Here is a 14,054-nt window from a genome sequence, read left to right on the forward strand (position 1 = left end):
AATTCTCGGGCGACGATATTATGACACACCTACCATTTAAGTATTACTACTTTATTAAGAAGCATTGGAATCGTTGCTAGTTGACTAATAGCACGTGCACGGTTATGGGAACACTTAATTTTTAAATTCGCTATTGTTAGGAATTTTCCCTTCCTTTAGAAAATGATCGCTAAGAAGAGATAGATTAAAAATTATTTCAAGTGAAAAGTGGGGAAAAACAGAAGATTCTAGTTCAATGAGAGCATTTAATTTAAAACTTAATCAATCTATCATAGGAACTAAGTCTTTAGCAACTTAATTATTACCTACACTAATATCTGATGACTTATATTAATTCTACAAAACCAGTCAACAGTCGTTTATTTATAAGCTTTACATTTTATTTATCACAATTAACATACAAAAGTCTGTGGCATTGTCAAATTCAATAAGTACAAAGAAATTAACATAAACACTTTCATTAATTATTTTATTTCAATTTATTAAGCTACAGCCGGGAGAAGAATAGGTTCTTCATCAATCGTTTCATTATAAACATATCTTTGGTTTGACCCGCTTTGATTCACAACATTCCCTGGGATATACTCATATGGCTGAAGGTTTCTGAAAAAAATAAAGGCTCATTTTAGAATAATTAATAAAGTTATTTAGATACAAATATATGCTTTTGTTGGTCGTAGTATAGTCACGGTTGCCAGTTTGGTCATTAACGACCAAATTTGGTCATTATTTTCTTACTTGGTCGCATGGTCATTTCTTATTGCATTTGGTCCCTTTTTTATGAACTTGAAAATAAACTCGACTATATTCTCAAAAATAAAATATCATAATCATAAAAAAAAAGGTTAAAACTTTTCGTTGTCTGAAAAAATGCAACTTTCATGTTTTTCTAATAAACAGCAATCGCAAGGACCAAGGAGATACACAAATACATATGTATGTAGGTATGTACATAGAATGAGAAGGAATCCTCCCTCCTCGTTTCCTCGATATTTAGAATCAAATAGTCGAATTTTCTAGAATTGAATCTTTATCTTTAAGGTATAGATATGTAAACAAAACATCTACGAAATCTGAAAAAGTTTGTGAAAATTTCAAGAGAAAAAACATCTGTCTGTAGAAACGTACTTCCTCCCTTCTAAATAACCCCTGTTCTCTTAATTCAGCACACAACTACTGAAAGGAGAAATTAGCTCTCTCTCAGCAAAATTATTTAATAAAACCTTATTCTCTCCCCTCTCAAACTTCGAGAGTTCTCTTAACTCTCCACCAATTTATAATATTTTCTATTTCTACAATTTTCCACAAACATCTAGATGGTGTTTCGAGAATATTCGCTCTTCGCCCCAAATCATATAAATACCTGACTTCGTTCTCTTCTCAATCATTATTGAAAAATATTTCAAGCAATTGCGACCAAAGTATTCAACGAAGCGTTATTTTAAACAAGTCGTTATTCGTACTAAAAGAAAAACTTAAGTGAAGTAAATAAAAGTATTTTAAAAACAGTGAAATAAAAAGCAGAGAACAAAACTAGAAAATACTCTAATATACTACAAGTTAAATTATATCAAAATTTAAGTTTGAATTTTGAAGTTAAAAGCAGAAAAGAAAAATCATACTAAGACAAAATGCCAGCAATCGGAATTGATTTGGGAACAACCTACTCGTGCGTTGGAGTTTTCCAACATGGCAAAGTAGAGATCATTGCCAACGACCAAGGCAACCGCACAACACCCAGCTATGTGGCATTCACAGACTCGGAAAGACTAATCGGCGATGCGGCCAAGAACCAGGTTGCCATGAATCCCAAGAACACAGTGTTTGATGCCAAGAGATTGATTGGACGCAAATATGATGATCCAAAAATTCGAGATGACATGAAGCACTGGCCATTCAAAGTAGTAAGTGAGGGTGGCAAGCCGAAAATTGGAGTCGAGTTCAAAGGAGAACAGAAAAGATTTGCCCCCGAAGAGATTAGCTCGATGGTGTTGACGAAGATGAAGGAGACAGCAGAAGCCTACCTGGGAGAGACAGTGAGGGACGCAGTTATCACAGTTCCAGCATATTTCAATGATTCACAACGCCAAGCTACCAAAGACGCCGGAGCAATAGCTGGACTGAATGTTCTGAGAATCATCAACGAGCCAACAGCAGCAGCATTAGCGTATGGACTAGACAAGAATCTCTCCGGTGAACGAAATGTGCTGATTTTCGACTTGGGAGGCGGTACCTTCGATGTTTCTATCTTAACAATCGATGAGGGTTCGCTGTTTGAAGTGAGGGCGACGGCTGGAGACACACACTTGGGTGGCGAGGACTTTGACAATCGCTTGGTGACTCATCTGGCAGAGGAGTTCAAGCGAAAGTACAAGAAAGACCTTCGTTCGAATCCTCGAGCCCTTCGTCGTTTAAGAACAGCCGCAGAAAGAGCTAAACGAACACTGTCATCCAGCACAGAAGCCACTATTGAAATCGATGCCCTCTTTGAGGGAGTTGACTTCTATACGAGAGTGACACGAGCTCGCTTTGAAGAGCTGTGCGCTGATCTGTTCCGTGGAACTCTGGAACCAGTGGAGAAGGCATTGAATGACGCTAAAATGGACAAACGGCAGATTCACGACATCGTCCTTGTGGGAGGTTCAACGAGAATTCCCAAAGTACAGAATCTCTTGCAGTCGTTCTTCTGTGGAAAATCATTGAATCTGTCGATCAATCCTGATGAAGCGGTAGCTTATGGAGCTGCCGTACAAGCAGCCATTCTGAGTGGTGACAAGAGTAGTGAAATTCAAGATGTTCTTCTTGTTGATGTTGCTCCATTGTCACTGGGTATCGAGACAGCAGGCGGAGTAATGGCCAAGATAGTGGAACGGAATTGCAGAATACCTTGCAAGCAGACCCAAACGTTCTCAACGTTTGCCGATAACCAGCCAGCCGTTACCATCCAAGTATATGAAGGTGAAAGGGTGATGACAAAAGATAACAACCTACTGGGCACATTTGATCTGTCGGGCATTCCACCAGCTCCTAGAGGAACACCACAGATAGAGGTGACATTTGATTTGGACGCAAATGGTATTCTGAATGTGTCTGCCAAAGAAACTGGAACAGGCAACACCAAGAACATAACCATTAAGAACGATAAGGGTCGTCTGTCACAAGCCGAAATCGACAGAATGGTAAACGAGGCTGAGAGGTTCCAGGAGGAGGACGAGAAGCAACGGCAGAAGATCGCATCTCGCAACACCCTCGAGAGCTATGTATTCGGGGTGAAGCAAGCCATCGACCAGGCCGGAGATAAAATAAGCAACCAAGAGAAGGAAATTGCACGAAAAGCCTGCGAGGAAACAATCAAATGGTTGGACTCGAACACACTCGCTGACAAGGAAGAATACGAAGACAAAATGAAGAACGTATCGAGCATTTGCAGTCCGATTATGACAAAGATCCACAATGGAGGAGCAAATAGTGCTCAAGGATGTGGCCAGCAATCTGGTGGATTCGGTGGCCGCACTGGTCCCACCGTAGAAGAAGTCGATTAAAGTGATATCCTAGCCTAGAATTATATAAGATAGGTTGACTGAATAGGCATTCCCATTGTACATTGTTTTCATTAGTCATAATAATTTAATTAAAACCTTTAGAATGTAAATAGGTTTAAGTAAAATAAGAAAGTTGAAAATAAATAATTTAAGTTTTATCAAAAAAAATGTATCTGTTTTACTTAAAAGAACACAAATGGTTTTTTGGGGAGTTTGTTTTGTGGGAAGGTTGGTTTAATTCCAGGCTTTGGATTTGTTTAAGAGCATTTATTTGGCATTTTGTTTCTTCGATTAGGTCAAAGTTGAACAAAAATTTAATTTAATGATTTATATGTTCAAATAGCAATTTTGGGTTTAATCACTATAAGTTGACGTATTTTAAATATTAGAAATTCAAGAAGTACCACTTCAATTCTTCCCCTTTCAACCGTTCGTTAAACAAATCTTACAAAAGCGTAACTGATTTATGAGAAATTGGCACCACTTTAAAAATCAAAAAAAAATTGTATATGTCTGGCTGAGTATATCCAAAATTTTGAAGTTCATCTATGAAAAGTGAAACCTTTTCTTGATTTTTGAATTTGGTGGCAATATTTCAGTTACAATTGAATGTATGGTTGTGTTTTTCTTACCATTTGTCCTATAGGAACCGTGATAAGACCGAGTGTGGCTTATATCACATATGAGCTAACGATTATATGTATTTGCTGTAAAGTATTCAATATAATCGAAAATTGGGATAGAAGCCCTCAGTTTGTAAAAATTAGTACCGAATTAGTTTATAAAAAAGATATATTTTAAAAATCATCACTTTTTTTAAGAATACGAAAATTACAAATGGGATATTATAATTAGTTACAACTAAAATAATTAACGAACATTTACGAACATCGATTTGGACATTCAACGGTCGTCCATTCGTCTGACCCATCACAGCAATCACAGATGCCATCGTTGACTCTACTACTAGGAATGTAGACATCTCTTCCTCGTCCAGTGATATGTCGTTTTTGGTATTTACAATAAAACTTCCCAACCTCACAAGCATTCGTGCTGGGTTCGTCACTTCCATCCGTAATGCAATCACAAAATTCATCGTTTACTTGAACAAAGGGAATTGCCTTACTCCCGTCTAGGCACTGGAATTTTCCTTCAAAGTTCGGCTTATAAGCATCATAGTCAAAAAGTCGAATCCCACTAAAATGATGCATTAAATGTTGATAGATATAGCGATCAATTATGAGTGTGATTGTTTATTTGGAAGGGAACTTACCGTATTATTTTGATGGGTTCACTGCTGTTCTTCTCTGTGCTACTCAGTTCGGAGTGTTGTTGTTCGACAGCGTTTCCTGGGTTCAGAACTATTATATATTTACTATCTTTAAATTCTAATGTGTTATCTAAGCTAAATGGTGTACTTGAAATGGGAAGCTGGTTTATGGATAACACTTGGTAGATGAAAAACACGATTCCTAGGAGAAATATGCCGAGTAGGAGCATCTTCGACTTGTGTTTGTAGAAAGGTTTGTAATATATGTTCTCTTTTTTAACCCATGTTTTCTTCATATTTTATTTGGCTCTTTGGAGGAAAAGAGTTTTCTTTCGATTACAATTGACGTGTTCTTTGCTTTTGCTTGTTTATTTACAAAAAGAAAGCCTGGCGCTGCGCTGGCCTGTAAAAATTTATGAAAATGTAATATTTTCGAAAATAGATAGTGAGTGACGTATTCTACGATTTTGACAGCTGCCAGCTGACAGATGAAGGATGGTGTTCTTTTTTTTGTTGTTATATTAGGGGCGTCCCACGTTAGCGATAAAAAAAATGGTTACGTTCAGCAGAAAAACAGCAGCCTTTTCAACAATACAAAATATATCTACAGTAAATAAAATTGATTACAAAATAAAGATCGAATATAAATAATTTTAAAATAAATTAAGTTATATCTTTGTATTATATAAACAATAGGACTCTTACGGAACATGAATTTTTAGTTCATTGATGGTTGATAGGCAGCGCTGGGGGTACTCAAAATTGTTGTGGAAATTACACAAGTTAAAGCGAAAACAAAGTTGAGGAAAAGAGTTGGTTGTATTATTTTCATTCTCGTAGGGAGTAAGGGAAACAAATGATAATATATTTATTTACTTTTTTTTGTGTGTTGTCATAGAGATATTCATATGTATTGAACAATGTAGGTTTTGTTTTTTTTAATTTGATTTCAAATTTAGGAAATCTACAATAATTCAAATATATTTTCTCAATGCCTACGATGTTTTCAAATTTTGAATATTCTACATATCTAGTTGCATATTGAAATATAGGCAATAGATTTGTGTTGTTTTTTTTTCATTTTTTGGAAAGAAACAATACGTTAGGTGTATACTTACATATATATAGGTAGGGAAATTCAATTTTGAGGTATTTATGAACATATATAGGGAGGTAGGTACAATTTTTATAAGTTGTATAGATACAAGTTTGAAAACACTGATAGTGTTCGTGTTAAGTATATGTCAAAAATACCCCTCTTTCAAGATTCAGATACAACCAAATCTACGATGAGGAAATTATTCCACAAATTTGGAAAACAGCTACGATCATACCTTTGCCAAAGCCAAATAAAAATCCTCTCGAACTAAACGGCTATCGTCCTATTTCCCTTTTACCTAGAATTGGGAAACTTTTAGAAAAAAATAATTTCCAAGAGAGTCCAGTGGTTTATCGAAAAAAATAATCTAATTAGCAAAAATCAAGTCGCTTTTAAACATTGACGAATATGTAGCCTCGTCATTATCTACAAAAAATCATATCTCAATTTTATCAATCGACTTTGAAAAGGAGTTCGATAAAATTGGTATTCACGTCGTTTTAAACCAATTAATAAAACGAAGAGTAGGACCTTAAATTTTCGGATACATTAAATCGTTTTTAACCAACAGAAAGTTCCGTACACGAGTAAACAATGAATACTCCAGTATTAATGACCTAGAAAATGGCATACCACAGGGTAAATAAGTGACATATTATCTAAATATCAAACTGCACGACACTCCCTGTATGCGGACGATCTAATAATTTTTCTAAAAACAAAAGAAATTCCAAAAATTATAGATTATTTTTCAAGTATTCTTGCTGACATCGATAACTGGTGCACAGAATCTGGCTCAGTCATATCTTTCAATAAAAGCAATATCCTACATATGTACATATATGCCGAAAAACAAGTTGTACAAAACATTAAACGTTAACTATAAAAATATCGATGTTCGTAATGTAAACTTTCTAAGGATTCTTGGAATCATCTTTGATTCTTCTTAAGAAAAACCTAACCTAGATTTAACAAATAAATCTAGCTGTTCTCATACTAACACTGTTTTAAAGGTTATAAAATCAATCATTATTTCAAAAATCGACTAGGGGCTTGCAATTCATGGTAAATGCTCAAAATCTAATCTTCAACTTTTCAAACCTGAATACCACACAGCAGTACGGCTCGCCCTAAGAGCTATCACAAAAACACCAATTATGAATATGTTGGTTGAATCGGGCCTACCTTCCATTGAACAAAACCATGACTTTGTTATAGCGCAACTTCTGTATAAAATAACATCATCACACAACTGACCAATAACACAAGTGGCGAAAAAAAAACATTCAATCGGAAAAGAACCCCCAAATGTCTTTCAGCCATAAGTAACATCCTCTCATTCGCAGAACAATTTGAACTCACAATCACATTCAACAACGCAACAAAAGAATCGGCATATTCTCCATGGCTCCTGACACGAAACTCAATCATCTATCATCACTGAACTCAACAAACTACCGAAAAATTCTACACGCAACGAAATCTACAGAGCTGCTTTTACAGATTTATGGTGGATTTACATTCGTCTTTATTTGCAGATTTGCAGAAAAGTAGAAGAGCTCAGCTATATTTTGAACATCGAAGCGAGACAGAATACACTCTATGTGTTTCTTTTTCGTCTCCATAACTTCCTATAATTTTTACCGCAGCTGATTTTGACATCTTATTTCTAAATTTAAAAGCGAAAAATTTGAAAAAAAAAACAATTTTAAAAATTTGAAATGGACTTTGATAAGTTGAAAACGGCATCAAACCTTCTTCTCACATCTTTTTTATTTCAAGAAGACGAAATTGATTCCAAAAAACAAAAAAAAAGATTTTGGGTTCATCCATACCTTCGCAAAAGAAATGAAAGTGATGCATTCGTGTCAGTGTTTGGGGAAATTGAGGCTATCAGTGACCCTTTGTTGTTCTTAAAATATTTGAGGACTACTTCTGCACAGCTGGAAGAACTTCTGCTTCTTGTTGGTCCTCAAATAAAAAAGGAATATGTCACACGAGAACCTATATGTCCGAAAATGCGCTAAGTCATTACTCTTCGGTAAGTTACTTTAAATTAGTTCTTAAGTTCTTATGCTTACTTTGCTCATTTTCTATAGTTATTTGGCAACTGGGGAATCTCAACAGAGCTTAGGGATTTGTTACAAGTGTTCGGCTTCTGTCGTTCATAATATTCTTTTCGAAACAACTGAAGTCATCACAAGAGCTTTTTGGAAAAAGGTTTTTCCAAGTTTGGAAAACACTACTTTCTTAAGAGTAGCAAAGGGCTTCGAAGATAAGTGGAACTTCCCAAATTGCATAGGCGCCCTCGATGGAAAGCATATTATGATTCAGTCTCCACAACACTCTGGGTCAGAGTTTTTTAACTACAAGAAACACTACTCAATAGTTTTAATGGCATTGTGCGATGCCGATTATGCATTCTTGATGTGTGACGTAGGAGCGGCAGGAAGGCAGAGTGATGGTGGAATATTTAAGAACTCTGAGTTCGGAAAAAAGTTTTACTCCAACTCCATACAGTAATTATTTCCTTCACAAACAAAGTTCAATTTAACAATTTTTGTATCATAATAGGATTCCGCCGCCCCGAGATGTTACGGACAATTTTCAATGTGTTCCCTACGTCATTGTAGCCGACGATGCCTTCACATTAACAGAAAACATGTTGAAGCCATACAGCAAGAGGAACCTTACTGTGGAAGAAAGAATTTTCAACTATCGTCTGAGCAGAGCCAGAAGAGTAATCGAAAACTCTTTCGGAATTCTTGTTGCGAAATGGAGGATTTTCCGTACGTCGATTAATGCTGACTTGAGTCTTATTGAACAAATTGTTCAATGTTGCGTCTGCCTACATAACTGGCTACGGCACCACAAGGGGAACCAGTATATCGAACCTGGTTTAATCGATCTGGATATTGAAGGCAGAGAAACAAGAGGAAGTTGGAGATTAGAGCCTACTAATATGGAACGTCTTCGCCCACTTACAGGGAACTCAGCAACAGCAGCAAAGCTACTACGAAACAGGTTCGCTAAGTATTTTGCTGGAAAAGGTGCTGTCAGCTGGCAATGTGAAAGGATATAAACGCTAGCGGTTCTTCAAAATTTTCAGCTCTCAGCTCGGAGCCGGAGCTCTTTATTTAATATTAATTTTATGCAAAAAAAAAAGGGTTAACAATTCAATAAAATTAACAAAAAAAAAACAAAACAAAATTTTCATTGCTTGGAACACATATGTGGTAAAAAAAATTAAATCCATAAATGTGTATGGTTTTCACAGAAAGCTTTTTTTAAACATAAAATAATGCCGCCTAGTCTGCACCTCGTTCACAATTTCGGGCAACGAATCGATCGACCAGTTCAAAGAGTTCTTTGCGTAAAGCACGCTGCTCTGAATCCGGCAAGGACTCCATATCCTGTCGCACAAGTTCACACGTCAGAGTTGCGTATGTCTTTTCTTCTCTAGGTTTGTTTATCTCTTTTAATAGAGAAATCGCTTCCGACTGGAGCTTTTGTTGAACTTGATTAGAAGAATCTGTAAAATAGAAATAAAAGTTTGTAAAACAATCAAAGTTAAAGGTAGAAATTCAATATCAATTCGCAGTAGTGTTTCGCGCAATAAGCAAACATTGTTGTGGCGATTCGAAACTTACGATGATGGCAATTAAAATAATGATTTAATAACTTACTTTTTTTCCTTCGACCACCTTGTTTACCCTTCCCTCATTCATTACAGTTTTTGTCCTATGATCAAAAAAAGTAAAGTTTTTAGTAAATACAAAATACAAATAGATCGTCACAACATACGCTCTTGGTGTTTGAGTGTCATCAAGGAATGCAAGCAGAATCGCATGCCTGTATTTTTTTTGCGCCCCTGATCCACTCGGAATGTTTTTTGAACGGGTGTAATAAGTTTTAATGGAATCCCATCTTTTTCTAGTGCATTCCTTATGGTTGTGAGTTAATCCTAAAATTTGTATTTAAATGTTAATGACTATGACGGATGCAACTCAACTCAACTCAACACCTACCGATTTCAACCAATACTTTAGTCCAGTCACTGTTCCTTTCGACACGATTCCAATAATTTTTATCCTTTATATTCCAGAGAGAGGGGTACTTTTTTATTGTCTCAATTAAGAGTTCTTGGAAATAAAAACAAAGCAAACGTGCTTTTAGAGAATTTGAGAAAAATTGAAATAAAATAAATGATAAATAGTTAATCAAATAGATTTTGTCCTGGGTGAGTTCAAGGGTAGATATGAACATTATGTTAATATGTCTGATGAAAATGGTTATGTTATTAATACATTGAAGATTTCTATTACCAAAATTCCAAACCATTTTATCTGCTTTTGCGCTGCAGGTTACAAGTGGATTTGGTGTCTGGTCAGGTTGTTCCCAATTCTTCTGGACGACGAATGAAATTGTGACCAAATATTTTTTTAAATTTATTTCACATTGATTATGTTTTTGTTAAATATAAACTGACTGATTCAGAAAAAAAAGAACATAATTAGTTTGGTGCATACCTGTTTTTTCTTCGGGAAATGATCTCTGGTCTTTCTCCTGGACTTGTGAAACTTCCCAGGAATTGGCAACTGGTTCGGGAAAAGGTGAAGGAGTTGGTGAGGCAAATTCTTCTTCATCCTCATAATAATTATGTAGAACTTCGTAGTCCGTGAAATCTGTTATGAAATAGAATACCTTAGCTTAGATAAATCAAATAAAAACAACTTACCATCGTCCATAGTCAATAAGATTTAGTTTAATTTTTTTGCAATTGAAAATTAGTAAATACGGATGATATGGCGATTTGTTCAGTTTTGACATTCGAAAAAAAAAAAAACTATTTATAGGAAATCACATCGATACTCGAAATTTTGCTGAGCCCATGCACACTTTCATTAAAAGAAAGCAAACTTGCTATAATAAAGACGAACATGTTCATCCTTGCTATAACTTTATTATAGTGAAGATGTCTGCATTTTCATCTTCTCTCTCTATAAAACACACACATTTTTAGTGTTTGATATCCCTTTTGCACGCAGATCTGCAAATAAAGACGAATGTAAATCCACCATTAACCAACAAATACAGGAACAAAAATACTCCATTACCAAGATCGGAATCTCAGACTGACATTTCGGTTTGCCTACAAGCTAAGGACACATTAAATGTGAGAAAGTGTGCGTGAAATGATGCAAAAACCAAACACATTCTCACATTTAGTGTTCCGGCCCATCAAAATGCTTCATTATAGTCTGCAGGCACATCTAAATGCTTTATTTTGAATGTTTTATGGCCTCGTTCAAAAACTAAACAATCCTAACCAACAGAATCTGAAGTGCTGACATGGTCTTAAATTGGAAGATTTATATAGCTTTTTAATTTCAATCCAAATAAATGTTGTAAATGTATATTATTTAAAATAAAACTGACCAAATACATATTTAATGATTTATTAGTACTGTATTTTGTTTACTTAAATTATTTGCGAACGCAATATGAGCTGCAACTGGTTAAGTATAATTAGAAATGGACAAAAGTGTAACTCAATACTTTGTAGAACCACAAAACAGACATAAGCAAGTCTGTTGAATAATTCTGCATAATAACCAAAAATGCTAAGGAAAAATCATTGCAATTTTTGTGTATTTTATGAATTTCCTTTAATTTTTGGAACTCTATTTCTATACTGCAATGTTATTTTATATTTTATAAAATAAAGATATGGAATATATATATATTTTTTTTCATATTGTCAAACATTAGGTATGCTTTAATATATATTTGATTTTTTATAATATTTAATAACTAGACTGTATCACCATTTTAATAGAACATTCGTTTGTTTTCCTCAAACATTTTACTGCCACTGATTCAATTTTATAAAAAAAAATGTATTAAAATATCTTGAGTACCAATCGTTTTAACGCTTAAAGAAGTAAACAAGATGTTTTTGTCTGTGCATAGCACTCAAATGAAATGAAATTATTAAAATGCAATAATATTAAAAATGCTTGTTTTATTTTGTGTAAACCAATTTAAACAAAGTGTGCAGGCACCCCAAATAAGCACTTTGGAAAATTTTCCTACGGAATATTAACTGTTATTTTTCGTGGTGAATTATGAAACTTCAATAATTTCATTGAATTTTGAATTCAATTCCAATACGAACTTGTTGATTTTTTATAAAAGCTATCAAAATTGTTTTTTTTTTAAAACAAATTGGATTTAAATCATAGTGTTAAGTGCTCGAATATTAAATTGACGTACCGTAGCTTTTCATATTCATATGCAAAATATGGACAAATCACGAAAGAAACGCGTATGCATCCTTGGTTGTAAATTTTTCAACCATACTTTCGGTGCTCCTGATGATAACAGGTAATAAATTGATTAATATGTTTAATTAACTAAACTTAATCGAAACACCATGCTGCTATGGTTTAAACTTTGATTGATTGAATCTTTGTTCCAAATAAACGTAACGAAAATGTACCTTGTTCTACTTTTCCCTAGGCTTATCCAAACTACAAAGTCCTACCGTACCGAAACTATTTGATCCTTTCACATAATTCCAACGGTTCTAAGTCATAATTATCCTCCTCTAAGTGTTTCTCACAACCACTTTCAATTTAAATTGGTTTTTCTAAAAATTTCTATATAGGACCTATTTCATCAAAAAATCGTATGAAATGCATGAAATCTCACTTACAAAGTCCTGCCGTTCCGAAACTAAGTACGGAAAATTCGTAAAAATTGATGTTTGGTTTTCGATGTCTCGGGAATAATAGAAGACATTGACTTCAAATTAATTTTATTCATTAATTCTCATTATTTTTTTCATTATAAACAGCATTTTTACGATACATACCCTTCAAATAATAATAAGTAAACTTGAACTTTGGTAATTAAACATTTTTAAGGAACCAATGAAAATTATATTATGCGTTAAACTGTGGAAATTTACTAAAAAAAACTTCTGTACGTCAAGAATAAACATTCAAGTCGAATACATGATCTTTTGAATGAGTTGTGCATGAATTCAGAACGGTTTTTGACATTTTAATTTTGTGATAAATGTCAAAATTTGCATTTTATTCGCTCTGCATTTATTAAACGGGTTCGCTATAACTGTTCTGATTATTTTTTTTTAAACATTGATGTTCCTTTGATGTGTTATATAGTTTTGTTTGATAGCAAATACACGTACGCTTCCATCAATCAAGAATGTTATGCATAGCTAAGGTATTTTTCGCTTATAACTCTTTTTTTTTTAATTTAATATTTATTAATCAAAATGAAATTGAAAAGTAGTCCAAAACTTAAATTATGGAGAAAACTATTTACATTCTTCGATTAATTAATTTAATACAGATTTTAATTGCAAAATAAATATTTGGGCCGTTCATTAACGAAAATTTAGTAGTATCAATAAATTGCGCTCGCACCCTTAAATTGATGGTTCTTCGAACGCATCTTTGATACAATAATTCGAGGTTAATTATGAAATTTAAAGAATTTCGTAGTGATTATTCTAAATTAGTGAATTAATTACAATAAAATGATGTTGAACATGTTTTTTTCAAGACAAAAATGTACATTGGTTCGCTATCAACAAAATGACTGCAAAATTAAAGCTTAAAACTGTTTTTTTCATCGAAAAAAGTAAAAAGAAAAACCTGAAAAAAACATATTAACCACCCCATTTTGTTTTTGCTTTGCAAAGTGCCGCTAGCCCACGGCATCGTTTTTTTTTGTTTGTTCTCACATCTATTCATGGACTAATTGTCAAAATTACAAATACAACAATGTAAACAAACGGGTTTGGGAGAGTGAAACGTACGAAAGATTCCGATCTTGGTAAATGGAGTATTTTTGTACAGGAACACAAACTGGAACTTTGTTTACACTGATGGCACCAAAAACCAATACGGTACTGCTTTCGCGGTAGTTGATGGATCTGAACGAATTCTACAAAAAAGTATACTGCCAGAATTCTCATCTGTATTATCTGCCGCGGCCCTTGCAATCCTTTCAGCGATAAAATTAAGCAACAATCAGAAAACAATTATATGTACTGATAATTTCTCTACCCTTAACGCTGTAAAAAACATAAACAACAATTCACCAACCATAC

General features: G+C 34.1%; 4 protein-coding genes across 9 annotated transcripts; 2 read left to right on the top strand and 2 right to left on the bottom strand.

The window, feature by feature from the left end:
- Positions 1-1,433: 1,433 nt before the first annotated feature.
- Positions 1,434-3,662, top strand: LOC129953733 (major heat shock 70 kDa protein Ba). Its single transcript, XM_056067131.1, has one exon. It carries the CDS (start codon positions 1,632-1,634, stop codon positions 3,540-3,542), a length of 1,911 nt encoding a protein of 636 aa, XP_055923106.1. The 5' UTR covers positions 1,434-1,631; the 3' UTR covers positions 3,543-3,662.
- Positions 3,663-4,316: 654 nt separating this feature from the next.
- On the bottom strand, positions 4,317-5,276 carry LOC129953734 (uncharacterized). 2 transcript variants are annotated; one of them, XM_056067133.1, is made up of 3 exons: positions 4,961-5,276; positions 4,816-4,903; positions 4,317-4,739 (listed from the first exon to the last, which is right to left on the bottom strand). In XM_056067133.1, exons 1-3 carry the CDS (start codon positions 5,106-5,108, stop codon positions 4,424-4,426), a joined length of 552 nt encoding a protein of 183 aa, XP_055923108.1. In that variant the 5' UTR covers positions 5,109-5,276; the 3' UTR covers positions 4,317-4,423. The 2 variants fall into 2 exon arrangements, with proteins under 2 accessions (XP_055923108.1, XP_055923107.1); XM_056067132.1 differs by having other exon boundaries at positions 4,816-5,273.
- A 2,624-nt stretch (positions 5,277-7,900) lies between these two features.
- LOC129953736 (uncharacterized) lies at positions 7,901-9,005 on the top strand. The gene is made up of 3 exons (XM_056067141.1): positions 7,901-7,952; positions 8,172-8,430; positions 8,486-9,005. Exons 1-3 carry the CDS (start codon positions 7,901-7,903, stop codon positions 8,991-8,993), a joined length of 819 nt encoding a protein of 272 aa, XP_055923116.1. The 3' UTR covers positions 8,994-9,005.
- Positions 9,003-10,780, bottom strand: LOC129953735 (uncharacterized). 5 transcript variants are annotated; one of them, XM_056067135.1, is made up of 5 exons: positions 10,650-10,780; positions 10,441-10,596; positions 10,237-10,315; positions 9,940-10,053; positions 9,003-9,443 (listed from the first exon to the last, which is right to left on the bottom strand). In XM_056067135.1, the coding sequence occupies exons 1-5, from the start codon at positions 10,650-10,652 to the stop codon at positions 9,220-9,222; spliced, it is 576 nt and encodes a 191-aa protein (XP_055923110.1). In that variant the 5' UTR covers positions 10,653-10,780; the 3' UTR covers positions 9,003-9,219. The 5 variants fall into 5 exon arrangements, with proteins under 5 accessions (XP_055923110.1, XP_055923109.1, XP_055923113.1 ...); XM_056067134.1 differs by having other exon boundaries at positions 10,237-10,318; XM_056067138.1 differs by lacking the exon at positions 9,940-10,053 and having other exon boundaries at positions 10,237-10,318.
- Between the last annotated feature and the right edge of the window lie 3,274 nt (positions 10,781-14,054).

Source organism: Eupeodes corollae, chromosome 1 (genome assembly GCF_945859685.1).
Source record: "Eupeodes corollae chromosome 1, idEupCoro1.1, whole genome shotgun sequence".
In the NCBI taxonomy this organism is placed as follows: domain Eukaryota; kingdom Metazoa; phylum Arthropoda; class Insecta; order Diptera; family Syrphidae; genus Eupeodes; species Eupeodes corollae.

Coding starts and splice junctions, on each gene's coding strand:
- LOC129953735 (XM_056067134.1), bottom strand. Junction 10,319..10,440: donor ATTTCCCGAAGAAAAAACAG/GTATGCACCAAA, acceptor TTCGTCGTCCAG/AAGAATTGGGAACAACCTGA. Junction 9,444..9,939: donor TAAAGTATTGGTTGAAATCG/GTAGGTGTTGAG, acceptor TCTATTTTACAG/ATTCTTCTAATCAAGTTCAA.
- LOC129953736 (XM_056067141.1), top strand. CDS start 7,901: ATGTCACACGAGAACCTATATGTCCGAAAATGCGCTAAGTCATTACTC. Junction 7,953..8,171: donor CGCTAAGTCATTACTCTTCG/GTAAGTTACTTT, acceptor TCTTAAGAGTAG/CAAAGGGCTTCGAAGATAAG. Junction 8,431..8,485: donor TTTTACTCCAACTCCATACA/GTAATTATTTCC, acceptor GTATCATAATAG/GATTCCGCCGCCCCGAGATG.
- LOC129953734 (XM_056067132.1), bottom strand. CDS start 5,108: ATGAAGAAAACATGGGTTAAAAAAGAGAACATATATTACAAACCTTTC. Junction 4,740..4,815: donor GAACCCATCAAAATAATACG/GTAAGTTCCCTT, acceptor GCATCATTTTAG/TGGGATTCGACTTTTTGACT.
- LOC129953733 (XM_056067131.1), top strand. CDS start 1,632: ATGCCAGCAATCGGAATTGATTTGGGAACAACCTACTCGTGCGTTGGA.